Genomic DNA, 23,169 nt, shown 5'->3' with positions numbered 1-23,169 from the left:
AAAAATCTGCAAGAAATAAGCGCCATCTAGTGAGTCACCCTTTATAAGGATTGTCCTCTCTAGATGGCGCTTATTTCTTGAATTTGTTACTGAAAGAAATTATGCCTGCAAAATTAAGGTGTAACAAATTGCAAGGACTAGGCGCCATCTGGCTGGTCACCCTTTGTAGCGGACTTAATTATAGGAATTGACCGCTAGATGGCTCTTGTTTCTGAAAAATTAGGCCTAAAAAATCACAATTTCTTACAGTATTTTCTATTAAGTGTTTTAAAATACTCTCCATTACAAAATTCGCTTCATAAAATTCAATTTTCAATAAATTTCCAAATTTGCATAAATTTAAATTTTGGCCAAATCCGGCATACTATAAATTTAAAAAATCACAATTTCTTGCAGTATTTTCCTCCCGAAGTTTTTAAACACTTCTTAAAATTCCCCTAATAAAAATTCCAGCATAAATTCAAAATTCTGTTAAAATCCCCCCTTCACAAGTATCACCCTGCCCTTGTACAACTCTACCCATCCCAAAAAAAGAAGATGCCCACTCGTTCAGGTTGGTATGGCTGAAGGCGGGGTAGTGTTTTAAATAAAGGTGGGCTTTTTCGTTCCCCAGAGAGGCTGAGAACCTGATCGTTTCTTGTCTTTTGTTGAATAAATGATGAAGGTGTGCATCGTGCAGAAGCGGGACACGGGGACCATGTACGCCATGAAGTACATGAGCAAGGCTGTCTGCTTCGAGCGAGACGCCCTCAGAAATGTGCTACGCGAGATTGAAATTCTGACAGAACTGGATCATCCCGGCCTGGTTAACCTCTGGTTCTCATTTCACGGTAAGTACCACCAACTACATCATGCAACTAGATACACATACACTTTCTCTCCGCGATGATGAAATCGGCACGGTGGGAAGATTCGACAAAATTCTGGCCAAAAATGTATAAAAGTGGTTCAAATTTATTGAGTAAAAGAATTATTGTGAAATCGGCACGGTTGGGAAATTCGGCAAAATTCTGGCCAAAAATGTATGAAATTGGTCAAAATTTTATATGCTAAAAAACATGATAAGAACTCTGGTTCTCATTTCATGGTAAGTTGAACCTAGAGCTAGACTCTTCCTGATGATGAAATCGGCACGGTGCGGAAACTCGCCAAAATTCTGGCCAAAATTTGATAAGTAAACAAAAACTTATGATGAAATCCGCCAAAATTCTGAGAAAGATATTAAATTAGCTGTAATTCTTATGAAATTATGCTTAAAATTGCACTGTGGGCAAAATTAGGCAAAATTTCTGGCCAAAATTTTAAAAGTACAAAAACTTATTATGAAATCCGCCAAAATTCTTAGAAAAAAAATAAATTAAAAATTAAAAATTAAATCAGTAAGATTAATAGCATTTTATAGGTACGCCAAATTGATAAATCCAGTTTGACGAAATATCCTAAAAATATGTATAAAAAATTAGCTGATACAGCTTGCAGAGAAATTAAGGTGAAATATAAAACAATTTTGTTAGGTGTGATTTGATATTTGACTTATTTTGTAAAAATGTTAGGTTTTCCCATACATTAGAAAATTTATACAATTTTTATCTTCCTTTCTCTCCTGTTAATTTTTAGTGTGCTTCATTCAATATTTCTAGCTGCATGATATAAATAAATTTAACTAGATTGGATTCACCCAACTTGTTTTACTTTATCAAACTTTCACCAATTTTATTTTTAGCGCGAGGCGAGGCGTGCGGAGAGGGTGACGATGATGCGGGGAGACGTGGCGGCAGGTGGATCGGAATGGATGGCAGAAATATGTACAACTTTCTTCTCGCGTGAATCTCAGTTTGATTTACCGTCTCTGGAGAAACATTACGGGTCATTATTATCATTTCCCTGCTAGGATGAGCACGTCCAATTTATACCCACCAACTTTCCAGATTACGCAGGGTTTCATAACTTTCCTACTAATTTGAGATTGCCAAAATTGGCAAAAAACAACGACGATAATGACTTTTAGTAAGTAAGCGGCTTAAATTTAAAATCGTCAATTTATGATATTTTGTACACTTAATAATTTGCACAGGGATAAGACTCGTAAATTCGTATTTTTACTAACTTTCTAATCCGGATTGTTCATGTTTTCGTATTTTTCTCATTAATTTGAGATTGCCAAAATTTGCAAAAAATAATGACGTTAATGACATTTACCAGTAAACGGCTTAAATTTAAATTGTCAACTCATTGTATTTTGTACACTTAATGATAATTTGGACATGGATAAGACCCGTAAATTCGTATTTTTATTAAATTTCTAATCTAGATTGTGTATGTCTTCGTATTTTTCCCATTAATTTGAGGTGGCAAAAATGGGCAAAAAATAGTACCAATAATGACTTTTAGAAATGAAAGGCTGAAATTTAAATTGAAATCTGATTGGTATTTTGTACCCTTAATGATAATTTGCGTAAAGATAAGACCCATAAGTTCGAATTTTTATCAACTTTCCCCATGCAGATTAAGCGAGGTTTCATATTTTTCCAAAGCAATTAAGATGACAAAAATAGTGGAAAAAGTTAAAATTTACTTTGATAATTAAACAGTTTAAAATTAATTGCAATCCAATCAGTATTTCGTAATATGATCATTTTGATAAAGATAGGAAAGATAAGAAATATTCTTATTTACTTCCCCACCAAGATTGGACAGGGTTTCGCATTTTTTCGACTAATTTGCAGTGACAAAAATGGGGGGGGGACATTACATGACTTTAACAAATTTCAATTGCATACTAATTGAAATTTTGTATCCTCCATGATAATTCGGGTAAAGATAAGACCCCGAAATCCGGATTTTTATCAACTTTCCCACCAAGATTACGCAGAGACAAGCTCCCTAAGATCCTCTAACCTTCACTAAATCTGACCAAATAAGACACACTTTCACCGTGACTGCTTTCTCTCAGGTATGTCTGGCAGTACTACGTACTATTCATTGTCGGGGTGCTTTCTCTCATAGAAAAAATTAATTGGTTCGTAAAATTCTTAATTTTCAAGGCTATTTTCTTCCCACAAATGAACTTTTATTATGTATAAATTCGATGCCAAAATTTCCAAATATGTGTCTTACTCCACCCGAAACCTGGCAAAAAGAAATAAGCAAAAAACAGTATGACACACTTTCACCTTGACAGCTTTCTTTCTCGCTATAGGAATTATGATCAACTTTCTCCCCATTCCTCCCACATGTCATTAATAAATACTTACAACTCCCCGGAAACCTTGGAGATTCGTAGATAAATGAAGAAAAACAAGGTGAACCAGTGCTCCTATCGAAACGAAATTTTTTCGTACATATTCTAAACGAAATTAAGCTCATTTTCGAAATTTTCGGTTTTGAAATAAAATAAGTAATTTTTTAGAGTTACGACGATTTGCTAAAAAAACTTGGTTAACTTTTCAGTATAAATTGTATAACTGAAGATACAATGGCTGTCTCCCAGCGGGTGCTCTCCGATTTTGGGCAATTTAATCTCAATCGATGGCAAATTTGATTAGTATGAAACTTGCGAAAGATACGACCTTCCAATTGGCACGTTTGGCCGAGAGGTTTGCATCCGAAGAGGAGAAAACGCGCAATAAATTTGGAAAGTGTAAGATTTATCGACTTTACCGCGCATTTTCTCCTCTGCGGATGCAAATATCTAGGCCAAATGTGCCCATTGGGAGATCGTGTCTTTCGCAAATTTCTTACTATTCAAATTTATTATCAATTGAGACCAATTCGCTCAAAATCCGAGAGCATCCTTGGAAGACCTCCTTTATAAGTGGAACACAAAAAGAGCACACACGAGGGACCATTTTCTTTCCAAAGTCTACTAATTTCAGCAATTATTGGACGCCACGTACATAACTCGGTGCAATTACGATCTGTCAATTAGTGATTCTGCCGGATCGGTTCATCTTTCTCCGTATTTTATCCCGGCACAAATCCCCCGCTTCGTAAACAGCTTATCGCATCCGCAGGGACTACGGATCCATTGGGTAAAACATAGAAATGTTTTTAGGCGTACTCAAGACAACGTTCACAAATTCGAGCGAAATTTGCAAAAAAAAACATTTTGCAAAAAAAAAATTGCTAGAACGTATGATTTTTTTGTTCTAATTTTCCTCGAAAATTGGCATGTTTTAATTTCACCAAAATATTGACAAGGAATCTGCTTTATTAAAAACATTGCAAATTTTATTATTGACAAATTGACCATATGGCTCGCAACTAATTCTGGAAAAAACTATTTGCTGGAAAACTTTGAAATTTAAGTTATGAAATATTTTTACCATTTTATAAATTTTTAATTTTTGTGGGAATTTTGCTCTTAAATATTTTGATTTTGATTGGAATTTTGTTCAAAATTTGCCCACGAAATCGACATTTTATGTTTTTTAGCTATATTATTTTGCAAACTAAACTTTCTAAATTACTCCTCAATTCGTTGACGTGAGTACCCCCATTATCTTTGTAAACCTATTAAATCCTGTCTCGTCCCCACGTCCGCTCCTGCCCTTGATTCCCCCTCGCACAGAGTGTAGGGATTGCAAATCCGGATTTTTCTGATTTATTCGAAAGAACTCCAAATCCGGATTTTAAAGTATTTTGTTTACTGTGAGAGCTGAGAATTATCCGAATTTTCCGGATTTAGAAGGATTACAAATCCGAATTTTAGAGTTTAAAAAAATATTGTTATCGTCAATATAAAAGCTGCGAGTTTTTCGGATTTATTAGAGCTCCAAATCCGGATTCGACACGAGATAACATCTTAATTTTGGAATTTTTTTATCATGTCGATACAAGAGATGCGGGATTATCCCGATTATCCGGATTTAGAAGGATTCCAAATCCGGATTCTAGACTTTCTTAAATATTTTTTAAGTGTCACCATTAAAGCTGCTAGTGCGTTCCTACTTCTAATTCAAAATCCGGCCTTGAAATCCCTAATCCCCACACGCACCATGTCCTTATTTTGTCCCGGAACACACGACCAAGAGCTTACTTATCCCGCCTGATTTCCCATCCTTTTGATATTTCATCATCCCTTTTAATCCCGGATTGACACAGAGCTACGACTACGACAACAAAATCCGTCACGCCGCTGCCATCGAGAGAAAGTCGTGCCAAAACTGGTGAAAGTGAGGGCAAGGAAAAAAAAAGTCCAGTCACGTCCAGCTTCCACACACAGCGGGGAATCTATTCCTAGCCAGGCCTTGATTACGCTACGCAGAGATGGGTCAAGTACTTGGTTTAAAACACCCCATATTGACCCAGTTTTTTTTACGTAATTTGGATTTCCAGGTATGCAAAACATCCACAAAAAGACGACAATTAACATGAAAATGCACGCTTTATGACGAAATTAACTTTTTCCTTATAAGGGACATTTTCCAGTGTATGATCTCCGTTTTTTTAACAAACTACTGTCAATTTAATTAGTATGAAATTTGGGAAAGACAGATGATCTCCTAATAGGCACGTTTGCCAGAGATATTTGCATCCGAAGAAGAGAAGACGCGCGTAAAGTCGACAAATTTTACACATCCCACATTTACTGTGCGTTTTCATCTCTTGGGACGCAAATATTTCGGCCAAACGTGCCCATTGGGAGATCGTGTTTTTCGCGAATTTCATGCTAAACAAATTTGTCATCCGTTCAGATTAATTTGCCCAGAATCTGAGAGCATCAGCTGAGATACGTCCCTTGTGAAGGGCTACAAACTACTCTTGTTTTCGACACAATAATCGCATGCGAGTGCATTGAGGTGTCTGCAATAGGTCCAACTGGTAACCTGCGCAGCTGGATGTCTACCCCTATGGGTAGGAATCCTCCTCACATAATACATACATACTCTAGTTTTAAAAAATACTGTATTCTTACATCGATACAAAGCAAACTTCTCCATAAAAACCATGTTTTTCGTCAAACTACTCTCAATACAAATTATCATCCTTTTATTTCTTGCAAATTCAAGCTCTGGGCTCAAAAAATCCCGTATTTTTCCCATCCCTGCTTCACTACTGAACACACGCTCCTACAGAGAGAGTCCAGAAACAATGAAAAAATCATGGGACAGAAATTACCCTCGACGACTTTCTCTTGGTCTGACCGGAAAGAATGCCGTGCCCATTGACTTCTCTTCCTGTCAAGTACATTTAATCTAAACCAAACCAATTTCACTCGCGCTTTCTTTCTCTTCCTTTTCCGCTTTCTCTCTCTCTTTTTCCACTTCATTTCCAATTAATTCCTCGCATAGTAAAGTTTCGCAATTGGTTGGGCTGTCGAGGCGCAAAGTGATGAAGTGCATGGACATATGTATAGTTTCAATCCAACCCTTTTTTAGTAACGTTTTCTACGTTTTGTTTACGTTTTTGGATGAAGTTTTGTCCCAGAATTTTGGAGAAGTTTCAATTGTGTTTTAGACAATGTATGAAATTCGATTAGCAACGAGGAAAATCTGTGTTGAACAAATTGATGAAATTTTGCATGATTACTTTACATGATTATGATTTGTATGATTATGATTATTTAGCGAAATTTTGCATGATCTTTGGAATTTGAAGAATCAAATTGTGCTATGATTTTGTGTGACCTCTGTGAAATATGTGATTCGTGGGATTTCTGTGATTATAGAGCAAAATAAAACTAAAATCTTCTTTAATAAGCGTTTTATTAGCTTAAGACCAGCCTGATTTTCGAATTCAGCTCAAAATTCTGACCATTTTCATCCGCGACTCGACCCGTTTTTTGACTAACTTTCACCTTTAACATGCAAATCTCATGCAAACTGCGACTTTCTCCTAATCCGGGCAAGTCGGATAGAAAGAATGGTCAGAATTTCGGGCTGAATCCAAATATCATCTTGGTCTCGTCCTAGAATGCATTTTAACCAGTTGTCTCACTTTCCCCAAAGTAATATCACACAGATCACAATTTCCGAAGAAATCAAGTGGTGTAAAAATCATAGAAATCACACCTAAATTACACCGTGCATGTAATACTCACAGCTCAAACCCTAAGTACATCTATTATTACACGCATTCTGCTTAATTCTGTGGCGGCGGAAGTTGGGAAGGGACATAGGGGGACATTATCATAGTGGGATTATGGACAAGATACGATTTTGCTGAATTTCTGGGGAGGAAATTGGGGGGACGTATAGGAACATTGTGACATAAGAAGATTACGAACTTGTTACCACCGACAAGACACAATTTTGCCCAATTTCTGCGAGGGACAATGTCCCCCTGACCCCCCCCCCTCCTTCCGCCGGCAATGGTTTAATTACACAAAGTGCGGATTATGTACATGATACGTATGACGCCAGGGAGAATTAACAACCCAGAAATTCCTGGAAATTTCGTGATGCTAAATTCGTCACAATTTAGTGAGTTATCCATTACTCGTGCCCTGTTTATCGGGAAGTTGCTTATCGAATAGTGTGTCGAATTTCAAGAGAAATTAGATCCAAAGGAGGAAAAGAAAGCCATAATTTTCACCCCAGGATAGAAACCTAATCAGCCCTGTTGTTCTCATTTTCGGAGAATGTGGTCCAAAATATTTGCTAAATTTATGCACACGCGTCACCCGCCCACACAGCACATGTATTATTGCACGTACTCAAGGCAACATTTTAATTTGCAAAATTTTAGAAAATTTGCAAAAATGTTGGAAAGTCAAACGATTACGGGATTTGTAAAAATAGTCGTATTCCTCACGACAACGATAATTTAAGGGTTGAACTTATTTTAGAAAATTTTGGAAAGTTAAGAAATTATGGGATTCGCAAAAAAAGGAAAATTTAAGGAATTTGCAAAACAATAAAATTTAGAGATTTCTAAAATCTAAAAAAGTTAAGGGATTCGCAAAGTTGAAACAATTCCGGGATTCGCAAAATTTGAAAAATTCAAGGATTCGCAAAATTTAAGACTTTGCAAAATATAATTTAATGCCAAACCATGAAATATCAATTCAATCACCATATTTTGATTAAATTTCCACTGGTTAGCTAAAATTTCTATCGGACTGAATTAATTTCCGAAACAATTTTATGAAATAAAAACATTGCTACATAAATTTTGGAAAAAAAACGAAAAAATCTAGTAGTTTTCCTCCAAATTTTTATAAAATACTCCAAATTTCCCTAATTATTGTCCTTCCTGTGCATTCCTTCCTATTCCTCCGCCACTGAATTAATTCCGTCCATCCAAACATTTTCAATCATCCCGCTGCCGGCACATGGTGAATGAAAACGAAAACCCTGACATTTCCCATATTTTGAAATGGCGGAGTCAAAAACAGATTATATTAGATTAGTCGACACCTAATTATCTCCACTGTGGACGTGAAAGGCTGCAAATTAGCGGGTATCATACAGCACACAAAGCTTAACGCCTTCTTTGTCCAACTTCACTCACTCAAAACTTTCTCCACCAAGCAAACAAGCCTTCATTACATTATAACTTGATTCCCAGGATTTCCCAGGGTTTCAGAGCTAATTTTCCCGTGGGGTTAGTCACGAAGGCAAACCTGTTCAAAATTTTTTTATTCATTCAAAAGTGAGTCATCCCAATTTCCAGGGATGGGCAATCCCAACAATTTCGATGGATTACGGATTACAGATTAATTGATTTAAAAATTTACATGGGATTACGGGATTGTGATTACTTCGTTCCGGAAATACTGTGGATTACTTGTTGGATTACTGGGATAAATTAATGACGTGGATTACGGATTACGGATTACAGTAATCAGATTACGGATTACTATTTGGATTACAAAAATCTATATTTATGTATTAAGGGGTGAAGAGAAGCGAAATCCCTTTATGGAAAAGTGTTGGCCGTCGGTCTGTATCCACGATAACTTTAGAACGGTTTCGAATTTCAACATGCGATTTTCGACAACGGGTTTCTAATGTTTGAGGTACGGATGAGTTAGAAAATGGGAATTGTAGGTCATAAGGTCCCAGTGCCACGGTGACGACGCCACGGGTCAAACGTGTCGAATTTTTGTTTGCCGCTTTAGACGTAGTTTCGGGCGAGGATTACAAAAATCTTCATAGTTTTGACGTGACACGAGTCATGTCACATGACCGAGTGACCGTGTCGACGACGCAAAAGTCGAAAATGTCGAATTTTTGTCTTGATCCTTTTAGACGTAGTTCTAGGCGGGGGTTTAAAAAATAAAATCTAGACATAGTTTTGGTATGCCATGACCGGGTGACCGTCTCACTCCACCCCTTTGATATATTTCGTTTGCAACGGTTTATTCTGAAATTCAAAATCTGAATAGCGTCACACTTATATTCCATGATGATGATTAGTTCAAAAAACAAGAGCTTGGAATGATTCATCCGACAGTCGGTTTCTTAGGGCAGACAAAAATGTGTTGTAGTAAATAGACCCCTCTTAACTGTTCCAAAATTCTATAAACTTTGCACCTCTGCTGAAGAATCCAAAAGGTAGTTTAAGAACTCAAGTTCTGGAAGCGACTCAGACTCAGAGAAGTTGCAAGATGGAGCTGTCATGCCGTTTACATAAGCAAAGTAATCCAAAGTAATCCGTAATCTGATTACATTTTCCAATTTCGTAAATTGGGGATTACGGATTACACATAATTTCCAGACCTAAGTAGGATTACGGACTACGGATTACTTTAAAATGTTAATTTTTCGTGGATTACTGGATTACGGATTACATTCAATGTAATCTGATTACTTAATCTGATTAAAGTAATCCTGGGATTGCCCATCCCTGCCAATTTCTGAGTGAAGATTTTCATTCACATTAGGTTATTTTCGTTCAAATTCATTTCATTTCATTTTACTTCATCTGACTTCATTTCTGACTTCATCCTATGTATTAAGCATAGAGTGAAAAATGAAGGAGTGAGGAATCCTTTCATTCACAGTCATTCATCTGAAATGAAATGACGGAATCCTTCAGTCATTTTCATTCAAATTACAGGAAATTCATTTTCATTCACTATCATAATCAGTCACATGAATGAAAGTGAACAGGTATGATGCTACTTCGAGAATTGTCATTTTAATTCAAACGGCAGTAGTTTCATTTTCATTCACTATCATTCAATATTATATTCATTCAAATGAATGAAAGTGAACAGGAATGTGGGAAATTTACAACTTGGTATCAAAAATCGTGAAAATACGTAAAAAAAGAAGATAGATTACAATTCCTGCCTGATAAATAATTCATGGAAAAAAATGACTCATGAAAAATTCATAACAAAATGCGGAAAACTAAAGTTTTCTCAGGTTACTTGGGATGCAATTTAAATATAAACCGTTTAAGGAACAGATTAAAAATATTATTGGTGTTCTATGGTTCCACGTGGTTTCCACGTGTTTATATTTTTTACGAATTTTTTGAGGTATAATATTCTTGACGTGTTTTCCACGTGCAATTTTTCCAAGCGTGTTTTGGGGTATCGTTTTTCCACATGTCAATTTTCTCAGATGGTTTTCCATGTGTAATTTTTCCACGTGTAATTTTCCCACCTGCCATTATTCCCACCTCATTTCTCCCACCCGTCATCCACCCCCTAAAAATCCCGTCGAAACCCTCCTCCTCACCGAGAAGATTACTAACTTACTTACATATTCGTCGTGGCTGAAATGGTGGTGGGTGCCGAAATTTCTCATCATCACCTCTCCAATTACGCATAGCTAGACTTTCGCCTAACCAGATTATGGATGTTCCCGCCACCACCGCATCACCGTGGTGTTGACTGAAATGATAAGTGTATGTAATTTATGCCGAGATATGTAAAACTGCTTTTGGACCATTTTCAGACGAGGAGGACATGTTTCTGGTGCAGGATTTACTCCTCGGAGGAGATCTGCGCTACCACCTCATGCAAAATGGAACTTTCCCCTTGGCCGCAGTGAAATTGTGAGTTGCTTTCTTTTTACTTTCTTCTACTCCCAGGTGCAGTGGCCGCGGAAGCTGGGGGGACAGAGGGGGACGTGTAGGTTGTATGGTAGGGGGAGGGACGGGTTTATACATAAGATGGGAGGAAGAACTTGGAATAATCGTGGGGGACATTGTCCCCTCAAGCTTCCGCTGCCACTGTTCTCTTCCCGCCTCACTTTCTCCATCTCGCAGTGGCCGCGGAAGCTGTGGGGACATTAGCATGGTAGGATGGAGGGAGGGCCGGGTTAATATAAGATGGGGAGACGATGAGAAAATTAAATAACCGTGGGGAAATTGTCCCCTCTGTTCCCACGCTTCTGCGGCCACTTTAGCGAAGAAAAGTAGACTTTGTTGAGGAAGGAGTGGCCGCGGAAGGTGTGGGGGACATGTGGGGACGTTAATAATGTGGTTAAGGGGGTGGGGCTTATATAAGATGGGGATATTGAATAAGCTTGGGGTAATTTTCCCCCTGTCCCCTCACCCTTCCGCGGCCACTGGTTGCAGGTACATAGACAGACATCGCATGTCTTCTTGTCACTTCTTATTACCAAAAATGCCTCCGTTTCTATTCATGTTTCTTTCGAGCGAAACAAAAAACTAAACTCGTTCACGAATTTATTTACAAGTCGGCTCTGTTAGGTTCCCAGACAATTCTGTCTTATGGTTTGCTCAGAATGTCTGAAATTTCACGGGAAATTTCAAAATTTTTTATACCGTGCTAACAAATTATTTTTTAATGTGTAACAGGTACAGAGACATCGCATGTCTTTTTATCACTCCTTATTACTAAAATGCCTCCTTTTCTCCCTGTTTCTACGTATTCATGTTTCTTTTAACGAAGCAAAAAACTAAGAATTTAAAAATTGACTCTGCAAAAAGTTCCAAGAAAATTCGGCCTTATGGTTTCTTTCGAATTAATAGACTAATTTTACTGGAAAACTTAAAAATTTCGAAATTTTTGTATGTACACGTGGTAGGATGTACATATGTATACGCCCACTACATAAGATTCGAGTGAAATTTTGAGTTCGCGATTCTTCAGAATTTAACACACCAATAGATTGTGAGTTTATATTGCATGCTATTCAGAAAAACCTGGCTACGATTAACAATTTTAACAGCTTTCCCACACGAATCTATTCCATTTTTTGCATACCAACCTTTTCTAAGGCTAACTTTTTCGCAGAAAACAATGCAAAATTAGACCGTTCTGGGAAATAAAATGGATAGAAATCTTGGGCAGAATTATGTAACAAAAATTACGAATTTACGCATTTGTTCGATTACTGCAGAATTCAACGCAATTCTTTCTACCCGGGTAGGTTTGGTCCTATCCTATGCATAAATACGTAACTGGTTCAATTCCCAACGAGACAAGTCTTCAAGTCTGGGACGACAAATCAAATTATTTCACTCTTCTCAAAAAAACACGACGTAAACAAGTTAAATATTTTACGTGACTATGAACCCAAGGCACAAATTATGTATGCACACCGTAAAAAAACTCTATCCCGTGTTTATGTATTGTCCTAAAAAAAGTGCAGTAAATATGTAGGTATGTACTACCCGGTTTTTTATGACGGGTGGGAAAAATACTTTGTTAAAGTGTACCTTATTTTGAGCTCGGTTCGTCACAGGGTTTGGATTTCCTGGGATGTTACACCCACCAAAAAGACAAAAATCTACAACGTAGTCATAGGAAAATAGTCGTTTTTTGAAGAAATTAACTTTTTTCGCTGGAAAAATTCTGAATTTGTAAAAAATCGTGAAAATAATGAAGCAATTCACGCAGGCCTTTGGAAACATTGTAAAATCCATAAATTCCGTAAACGTACAAACTTTCACAAAATTTTACTCATATTTCGAATGGAAATTGGGTTCCGAATTTTTGTAAACTTGCTCATATCAAGGGTGTCTCTTATTGCGTAAAAGTTTGTAAATTATGCTACAAAACGCACGCATTTTACAAAGCCCTTAAGACCCGCGTGAATTGGCTCAATCTCTTTTAACAAGTTAATTCCTTCATAAAACGAATATTTTCGTATACCTGTTGTAAATATTCTCGTCTTTTTGTGGGTGTAACGACCCTAGAAAGAACTCAAAATGCGGTACACTCTAAGAAAACTGGTGTAAAATCATTACCAGTACATATCGGCACTGGTATTAACGAGAATTACCGTTCCGTACTGTTGTGGTAATGAAAACTTTACCACTCAGAAACAATTTCCTACTAATCCGGTAGGAAATTATTACCAAATCAATACCAGCACAGAGTATCTATGTGACTCTACCAGATTTTTAACAGTGTACATTTTGGCAAACTATTTAGCTCACCCCTGTTTTTCCATGTATATTACAACCAGGACCACGTGCCCACATAAATCGTGCACTTCTGTAGGAGGACAGGGAGTGAGGAGACTTATTACATTTCCTGATTGCGCTTTCCCTCCTCCTCCTCCTCGTTTAAATCGAGTCCTCTCTTTTTTGTTTCACCTAGTTCCATATAAAAAGAATTCCGAATTGATACTAAACTACCTCCCCCGATTTCGGAGCTTACACACTTTTAGGCAATCTTGTACTTTTTATTGCCAGCATAATTTTAAGGAATTATTCCCTATTTTTTTCGGAAACATAAATGTACATAGGCTGCCAATCTTTCACCGACGAAACGATAAGGCTTTGCCCACATATCTCCAACCTTCTATAAATAGAGGGATACCAACTATTTATCCGACAAACCTTGCCCCCCGAAAAAAAAATCGGGACGAGACACGACTCCAAGTTCCCTTAGAAACCCTCACTTTCACCAAGTTTGCCAAAATGAGGCACACTTTCACCGTGACAGCTTTCCCTCAGTCACGTGTCTATTGGACGTACTTTTCATTGCTTTCTCCCCTGAGAAAATTAATTTTTCTTAAAAAAATTTCTCAATTTTAAGGCTCTTTTCCTCTCGCAAATGGAGTCGTGTCGGAGAAACCCTCACTTTCACCAAAAAGTACATTTTGCGTACCAAGTATACAAAAATATGGTAAACATCTGAATAAAAGTGCCTTTATTAAGGCATGAAATTCATATAACCTAAAGAATATAAATTCATGCGTGCAATAATTCGTGTTTTTTTATTAAACCCTGTCCCATCGCAGTCAGGGTTTGAACTGTGATAATCCCAGTTTGTGATGTGATTTAGGCTTGATTCTTATGATTTTCACACCCCATGATGTCTTCGCTAAAGATTAAAATTGTTCGAAAAACGGATCAAGTCAAAATCGAATTTATTTTGCGCATATAAATTCGCAACATTTTGGACTAAATCCCAAGAACGAGCTGGTCTTAAGTTATTCAAAAAAGTTGCTCACTTTAATCACAGAAAGCACACATTTCACAGAAATGTCACATCACAATGTGCTTTTAACCAGTGTGACGTGATTATTCAAATCCTCAATTAAATCCAGCTGTCCCATTTTACCACATAATTACAGAAATCCCACAAATCCCATTATTTCACAGAAACTGTTCCCTAATTTTCCGCACCCTGCCCAGCCGTCTCAACTTGACAGGTAAATACGTATAAAAAAGCGGCCAGTTCTTGGTTCCAGGATCGTTTTAGCATCCATCCATCGCGACGAGCAGACTTGCAGACATGCCGAGAATAAAATAAAGCTGGGATGAAATTGCTTTCCTGTTCTTCTCTCTCAGGCTCACATTCCCTCTCTAGACTGATCCTCCATTCGGGTATTCGGACCCCCCGGGGTGCGGGTTTTTCGGTTTAAATTAGTAAAACCACAAGCATTTTATTCCAGTTTTTACAAACTTTTAATCCACTTTTACTACATACGTTTTTATACAAAATTCTGTAAAATATGTTTTTATAACAAGAAATATAGGGTAAAACCCAGTGTTCCCCGTGAAATAAAAAGCATCTTGCAAGAAATTATGCAAAAAATGAACAATTTCTTGCACAAGTGCAAAAAATGCAAGAAATTAGCCCCATCTAGCGGACAATCCTATTAATAAAGTGTAATACAAAGAGTGAAGCCACCAAGTGGGGTTCATTTCTTGCCCTTTTTTGCACTGCGTTGCAAAAAATGTTGCGCTTATTTCCTGCATTTTTTGCACCGCGCATTTGTGCAGGCCTAATTTGTCAAATAGAAAAGCGCCATCTTCCTTTCGTTAACAAATAGAGCAAAAAAGGCCTTGAGTTTTTCTAACTTTTTTTTACAGGTTACCTAATTCTGCCAGTTAACCTGTCAGATTTATTTGTATAAAATTTCTTTTAAACAAACATTACCCATAATTAAGTACAGTACACCCCGTTCTCCGCTAGATGGGGCTTATTTCTTGCACAAAGCGCGAAAAAAGTACAAGAAATCTGTGTTTTTTTCAGTAAAACCCCTCTTTTTTCGTAGCCCTGCCTTTCATTTTGCTGTTACTGGTTTGGTATCCCTATTTACCTACCACTTTCTCCAGCTCATTCATTTTTCCTTCCTTTCAAACACACCATTCTTGTCCTGCACCGTATTCATTACGCAATTCTCTCCTTTACAAAAGTTGGCAGCAGCTTTGGGGAAAATTATGTACATTTTCCAACTCTTGGAACAGCTTTTTTCTGTTTAGGCATAATTCTGCATGGTTTTCTGCAAAAATCGACCTACGTGAAGTAGTTTTCTGCAGAAAATTTAGCTAAATTTCTGCACAAAACAGGTAAAAATTTCTATACCAGAGAGGTACAAAATTAGACAAAATTTGTGTACAAAATAGGTCAAATTTACGTACAAAATAGGTCAAGTTTCGGTGCAAAATAGGTCAAATTTGTGTGTAAAATAACGCCAAATTTTTGCACAAAATTGGTCAAATTTTTGTACAAAATAGGTCAAATTTACGTACAAAATAGATCAAGTTTCTATGCAAAATAACACCAAATTTCTGCACAAAATAGGGCAAAATTACTACAATTCAAATTTTTATTCATGTGCATTATAAAACGTGTTCTGCTAGATGTCACTTATTTCTTGCATTTCTTGCAGTGCAAAAAATCGTGATTTTTCAAGTAAAACTCTCGTTTTTGGTCCATATCTACCTCTCACTTTCTCCAGCTTTCTCCAGCTCATTCATTTTTCCTTCCCTTTTCAAACACGCCATTTTTTCCTTGTACCGTATTCATTACACAATTCACTCCTTTACAAAGTTGGCAGCAGCTTTGGGGAAAATTATGTACATTTTCCAACACCGAAAACAGCTTTTTCTCAGCGTGCAAAATTCTTTTTCCAAACTTTTTTTACAAAAAGCTTTTCTGCAGAAAAGTTGACTAAATTTCTGTACAAAATAGGTGAAATTTCTGCACAAAATAGACCTAATTAATGCACAGAATAGGCCAAATTTCTACAATTCAAATATTTATTCACGTGCATTACGAAACGTGGCGTTTGTTTCTTGCATTTCTTGCAGTGCAAGAAATCGTGATTTTTTGGTCCATATCCACCTACCACTTTCTCCAGCTCATTCATTTTTCCTTCCCTTTTCAAACACGCCATTTTTTCCTTGTACCGTATTCATTACACAATTCACTCCTTTACAAAGTTGGCAGCAGCTTTGGGGAAAATTATGTACATTTTCCAACTCTGAAAACAGCTTTTCTCCTTGTGCGAGATAGGAGGAAGGAGTCGCGTTGTTCCGAGAAACATCAGACATTAAGTAAATGTGCACCCGGAGAAATCTCAAGATGAGAGACAAGCACCACTCGTCATTCTCAACAACGAGTTCTGCAAAACTATCCAAGTCTGACGAGAACAACGAGGAGTACATTTTCCGCGGGGGGAGGTGGAACCAGGGGGACAATTTTTAAACGAAAAACAAAACTAACATGTGAACTTAGGATAATTTTTCCATCGCAAAAATCGCAGAACGCCAAATTTAATTTTATGCGTGGCAGATATTTTCAGTGTTTCCTGTGAAAAGAAAAATACCCTTGCAAGAAGTCGTACTTTTTTACAGGTGTGAAAGGAATGCAATAAAAACCCGCCACCTACCGGATAATCACTATAATTCAGTATTAGCGTTGTTACGTGGCGCTTATTTCTCGCAGTTTTTATAGTGCAGTGTAAGAAGTCCCGTAAAGATTACTACCTTGTGCACCGCACTCCAAGAAATTTAAAAAAAATACGCGCCACCTAGCGGCGCACTGCATTTAACTATTGGGATTTCCTGCCTACTTTTTGCATGTTTAACATTTAAAAATGTTTTTTTTGAATGTTAAAAAAAAACATTTTTTGCACCAGTTTCTTGAAGCCGTTTCCTTTTTTCACGGGAAACACGTGGTCAGGGTATTCCGACCTGGGTTTTAATGGGTTGGGTTTTATTGGGTTTTAATGGGTTTTAATGGGTTGTAAATGAATAAAACCCAGTGGGTTTTACCATGTTAAGTGGGTTTTATTTGGGTTTTAATGGGTTTTATTGGGTTTTAATTGAGTTTTACTTAAAAACTACATTCTAAAAGTTAAATACATCTCCTATACGTTAGAAGACGTTATCTCAATTCATTCTAAAGCAGTTTATTTCATTACTATTCTAATATATGAAAATTCGGAACAATTCAATAATTGACTCCATCCTTTAGCACCACAGATTTCAAGTGTTATAAAACAAAATAATTTCCGAATAGATACAAATTCCTAATTATTTTTGTTAAGTTATTACTTAAAACTAATAAAACCCTATAAAACCCATTTAAACCCATTAAAACCCAAATAAAACCCAATTAACATGGTAAAACCCATTAAAACCCATGGGTTTTATAATTTTTGATTAAAACCCTGGGTTTTTCCGAACCCTGCACGTGGTAAATCAACATTCACGAGTATCCCACGCTTCCATTCACCTAGTTAAATCTCATCTTTCCCTTCACGTAACTTGAGAAAATCCCCCCAAATCTCACAAACCCCCATGTTCCGCGGCTTCTACAAATATGTACATAAAACGAGCAGCATCAGCAGCACCACAGTTTCAAAAACTCGTCCACTTCTCCACTTTCCGTAACGATGTAATGTATGTACGTAACATGTAATAATCAGGCGCTCAAGTCCAATTTCACCACGACGACCACCTTGATCGCATCCATCCATCCATAACTAGCAAACTTTATATATTTCGTATTATCATTCCCCCGCACTTAAAGTTTTCCCTGCCACGAAAACACCCAACTTCTCGCTGCCCGGGTATTTATCGCTCCGTGCGAAAAGGTAATAATGGGCTGCACTCCTATCGAAACAATCAATTTACAAAATTGATTTTACTCAAGTTTCCATACTTTCACCACCACCAGCCACGACTCACGGTGGAATTCGATACGTGGTGAAAGTCTCAAACTAATTGTGGGGAGGGGACTATCTCAGGGGATGCTCTCCGATTTTCAGAAAATCGGAGATAAATTAAATTAGTATGAAATTTGGGAATGACACGATCTACAAATGGGCAGAGATATTTGCATCCGAAGCATACCTGTTCACTATCATTCATGTGACTGATTATGATAGAGAATGATAGTGAATGAAAATGAATTTCCTGTGATTTGAAGCGTCAGTCATTTCAGATGAGTGACTGTGAATGAATGGATTTATCACTCTTTCATTTTTCACCCTATGCTTAATACGTGAGGCGAAGTTAGAAATGAAGTCAGATGAAGTGAAATGAATTGAGTTTGAAAGAAAACGACTTACAAGGGAAACCTCCGAGGTGCCGGTTGAATCCAGGGTTCCCACCTATACCAAAATGACCACAATATGCGATTTATGACGTAAAGTGAAGGAATTTACGTGCAAAAATCACTTTTCGTCAATCTGTGACGATATTTGTGACGAGCGTTTGAGCACGGGTGAGAGTGGATTCAAGTGACGAAGCGTGCGACTCGGAGATTGCAAAGAGTTCTCGCATAATTCAAATTCTCAATTAATAGAACTGTAATTCTCATCTTATTCATAACTGTGAAAAAAATCTTGTGGACGTCAATTAGTGTCGTCATTAGTTAGTTGGTGGTGATGGTATTCAACAAAAAAGTGGTCGAAACAGAGTTGCAAATTAAATAGATGACAATTGCACATTTGATGAAACTTTCCATTGGAAATACATAAATCCATTTCTGCTTTTCATGTTGATGAGAATAACAATTCTTGAACATTTTAAAATGTATCTTTATGTACATGTTTATATGTATTTAATTAAGTAACCATCTACATATTTAATGTGCTTATCGTTTCAAAATCAGTCCCAGAATTGGACAATTTATTCCATAAATGAAAACACTTTTTTGCAATGTTCAAATTTAGGACGATTTATTTGTTGGTCTACCGTTGATTCCAAATTTACCATTTTGCCAACTTCAAGACAGTCTCAAAAATTATAATTAAGTTTGCAATTATGAGTAAGAATTTTTAAAATTAAATGAAAATTGTGGTTTGCAATAAAAATGAAATATTTATAAACACGATCATGTGTTCAGCCAGCAATCTCCGCCGGACGTCTCACGACGAAACTCTATGCTCTCCGTGCTCACACGCTCGTCACAAATATCGTCACAGATTGACGAAAAGTGATTTTTGCACGTAAATTCCTTCACTTTACGTCATAAATCGCATATTGTGGTCATTTTGGTATAGGTGGGAACCCTGGATTCAACCGGCACCTCGGAGGTTTCCCTTGTTAGTGTGAATGAAAATCTTCAGTCAGAAATCGAGGTGACTGAATTTTGAATGAAAATTTTTTGTTTGAACAGGTATGATCCGAAGAGGAGAAAATGCACAGTAAATTTGGAAATTGTATCATTTGTCAACTTTAGGACGTGTTTTCTCCTCTTCAGATGCAAACATCTCCGCCAAACGTGTCCATCCGGAGATCGTGTCTTTCTCAAACTACATCCTAATTAAATTTATTCTCAATTGAGACTAGTTTCCCCAAAATCTGAGAGCATCCGCTGGGAGAGTTCCCTTGTAAGGAAATTTCCTGCAGGGGTTTAGAGCTCAGTGTGAGGTTTGCTATCTATCCATGTTTTTAAGTAAGTATTGATCAGTCAAGTATTCCCTGAAAGCTGCTCGAGTAAATAAAGTAAAGGTAAATTTACCCGTGGAAAAGATGAGTCGAATTTCATAGATGATTTCCACCTAAATATTTTGTTGAGAGCCAGAAACTTGCTAAAAAAAGTATCCCATCCTTCACATCGTTTTTTTCGAAAACATACATAACTCTGAATATAATAGAACAGGTAAATATTGATTGGAAAATATTTAAGCGTGATGAAATTTCTGCCCGTCAGAAACTTATTAAGTGCCCACTTAATAAGCATTACGAGCGGGCTGAAATTCTAATCAAATCCATCACGCTTAATCATTTTCTAATCAATATTTATCATTAATTTAGTCGAAGGGGTGATTTTCAAGTATTTTGAGACCCTGATTAAACAATTGTTCAGTTTTTGACCTAATTTTTTCAAGTTTTTCCATTTTTCCCTAAATATTTCTTGAATTAAAGCAGGATGTAATTCACAAATTTCAAATTATTTATAAAACAAATTTGCTGTGTACGTAAGATCCTTCCGAATTACATGATATGACGCCACAGAGAATTACTTAATTACCCAGAAATTCTATGGTAATGCTAAATTTATCACCATCTGAATTGTTTAACTGTCTTTCTTTCGGGTAATATCACAGAAATCACGGGGTGTAAAAATCCCTCCGAAATCACAAAGAGTGCTTAACACAGTTCAAACCCTACCAGCGATGGGACACACCGTTTAATAAAAGTGTATGAATTACTGTGCTGGTATTGAATTTGTAATACCTTCCTACCGGGTTGGAAGCAGTTTGTTTCTGAAAATGAGTGATAATTTTTTCATTACCGTAACATTACTTGGATGGTTATGCTCGTTATTACCTGTGCAGGTAGAGTTATATACACTGTAAGGTATCCAGTATAGTCACATGTATGTACTCCGTACTGGTATTGATTCGGTAATAATTCCGTACCGGATTAAGTATAGTTTGATTCTGAGTGGTAACGATCACATTACTACGCCGCCACCACCATTTTACCGATGCTGGTAGAGTCATATATGCACCCCGGTCGGTAATGATTTAACACCAAATTTCTACGAGTTTAAATCGCACGTGAATTTATACTCTTTAAACGACACGGATTTCATGCCTTTCTAAATACCACTTTGAGTTCCTCAATCCATCGCCACTTTATTGTTAGGAACTCTATTTGCCCACAGATCAAGGCATGATCTCCCGATTTCCTCGGTAAAAGCGGTGCATTTTCCAATTTATCCAAAGTAAATCACCACCTTGGTTCTCCAACCGTGACAAAACGCTCATATCCCAAATAACAGAGTTTCCGCTGCAAGTAAGACCACCACGTGCAAGAAATAACTGGGAGAAAGTGGTTTTTTTGCAAGTAAATATTTTGACCTGGGAGAAATGCACGACCTTTCAAAATGCTCAGTCTTTCAGAATTTTTTAAATAATTTTGTGACTTCATTCTTTGTAATCTTGTCGAAAAGTTAATTTGCAAATTTACGAACAGTGTTTACGGTACACGAAACGACATCCCGCAAAATAAGAGCAAGCACATAGTTTCTGGCAGAAAAATATTTTGATTTGGGAGACACGTGGCACGTGTGTACGGCACGTGGCCAGATGGCGCTCATTTCTTGCACTTCCTCCCAGTTTCTTGCACCTCGCAATTCTTGCATCTATTTCTTTCCATCCAAATAAATTTTGAAAATACACTAGAAACGAAACACTGTCAGCTATTTATCAAAATGTGTCCAAAACACCCCCCAAAATTACCCCCATTACCTCCAAATCAATTCACTACTTGACGAATCGCATCTCTGACATCACATCTTTTAAAAAGTGGTGAAAAATACCCCTAAAATTGCCCCATTATGCACAATTTGCCTTCATGTTCAATATTTATAGACAAACTCTTACACATTTATCTACGTTATCAAAGCAAGGTTATTGCATTTCCTAGTAAGAAACAAGCGTAACGTGGTTGTATTTATTTATTTTTGCAGATACGTCGCAGAATTGGGCTCCGCGTTGGATTACCTTCAGCAGAAACGAATTATTCACCGGTAATCACCTTTTTGCCTCAAATTTCTCTCCTTCTTTGCTTGTTTATGCCGTCTCGTTAGTAGAGCACGGATATTTATTTGTGAAAAATATATATATAATATTTAGGAGCAAAAAAAAACGCCAAAATATTTACAAAATATGTGTCAAAAAAATTAGAATTTTCACAAAATTTTTATTTTTGCACATAATATTCTGGATTTTTCTCAAAACACAAAACAAATAAATAATATTCCATTAAGAATAATAATCAGAGGAAGGAAATTTACGAAAAATTAGTATTAACGAAAAAAATATGTACACAAACCTAATTTTCCCAAAATTTATATTTTTTAAAATATTATGCTCCCGTTTTTTTGTCAGCAATTCTTTCCGTAAAAAAACTTCGTTTCGTCACATCGCTAGAATATTTACAAAATATGTACAAAGTTTTAAAATTAAATATAAAAGTTTTACGTATTTTTGAAATAATTGCGGAAATATTTGTGTCTAAGAGATCTAGAAATTTGTAAAAAATAATATTTTTGTGATTACACACACCCACAAAACTTGGTCATTGGTTCTCATCAACTCAAAAACTTTAAACTAAATACATAACCGTCTAAAAACTCTAAAATGAATACATATCCGTCCCCTGTTTATTACTAATGGCGTGGCAGAAATGCGTCTCATCTCCTGGGCAGATTTGTGTATGCACATACATCTCGCAAACCAACCACCAGGACTAGCAAACAAATCAAACCCTTGGTTTTTAAGAGGAGGAGAAAGTCGGTGAGACTCCGCGTCTGCCGCGTCTGCTGCTTTCTCCGTGTGGGGAAAGGATTGAAAAAAGAGGATTACCAGAAAAAAACTACAGTCCTGTCAAAATATCCTGTGGCCATTTCCTGCCTGGTCGTCGTCCTTCTCAGAATCGTCCTCTTCTTATTCTCCTTCTTCAGAAGAGGAGAAGAGAATCTATGTAAGAGCATTCATTCAGCAGGGGAGCAAAAGCAACCAGGGTTCGCCAGAGATGCAAGAATTGGACTAAAAAATGTACGGAAAAATTTGACCATAAAATAATTTCGAAAGA

The 23,169-nt window shown here is 36.8% G+C and overlaps 1 protein-coding gene across 1 annotated transcript in view; it reads left to right on the top strand.

The window, feature by feature from the left end:
• The window catches only part of LOC110856903 (serine/threonine-protein kinase 32A), a 66,356-nt gene that overhangs the window by 32,477 nt on the left and 10,710 nt on the right, over positions 1–23,169 (top strand). Inside the window, exons 4-6 of the mRNA XM_022105492.2 lie at positions 665–830; positions 10,854–10,953; positions 22,043–22,102. Coding sequence (XP_021961184.1) covers positions 665–830; positions 10,854–10,953; positions 22,043–22,102 — 326 coding nt within the window. The remainder of the gene's footprint in view (positions 1–664; positions 831–10,853; positions 10,954–22,042; positions 22,103–23,169) is intronic.

The sequence above is a fragment of the Folsomia candida genome, unplaced genomic scaffold, assembly GCF_002217175.1.
Source record: "Folsomia candida strain VU population unplaced genomic scaffold, ASM221717v1 Fcan01_Sc017, whole genome shotgun sequence".
NCBI lineage: Eukaryota > Metazoa > Arthropoda > Collembola > Entomobryomorpha > Isotomidae > Folsomia > Folsomia candida.
Note: the sequence above shows the minus strand (reverse complement) of the source record. Positions and strands in the feature narration are given on the sequence as shown.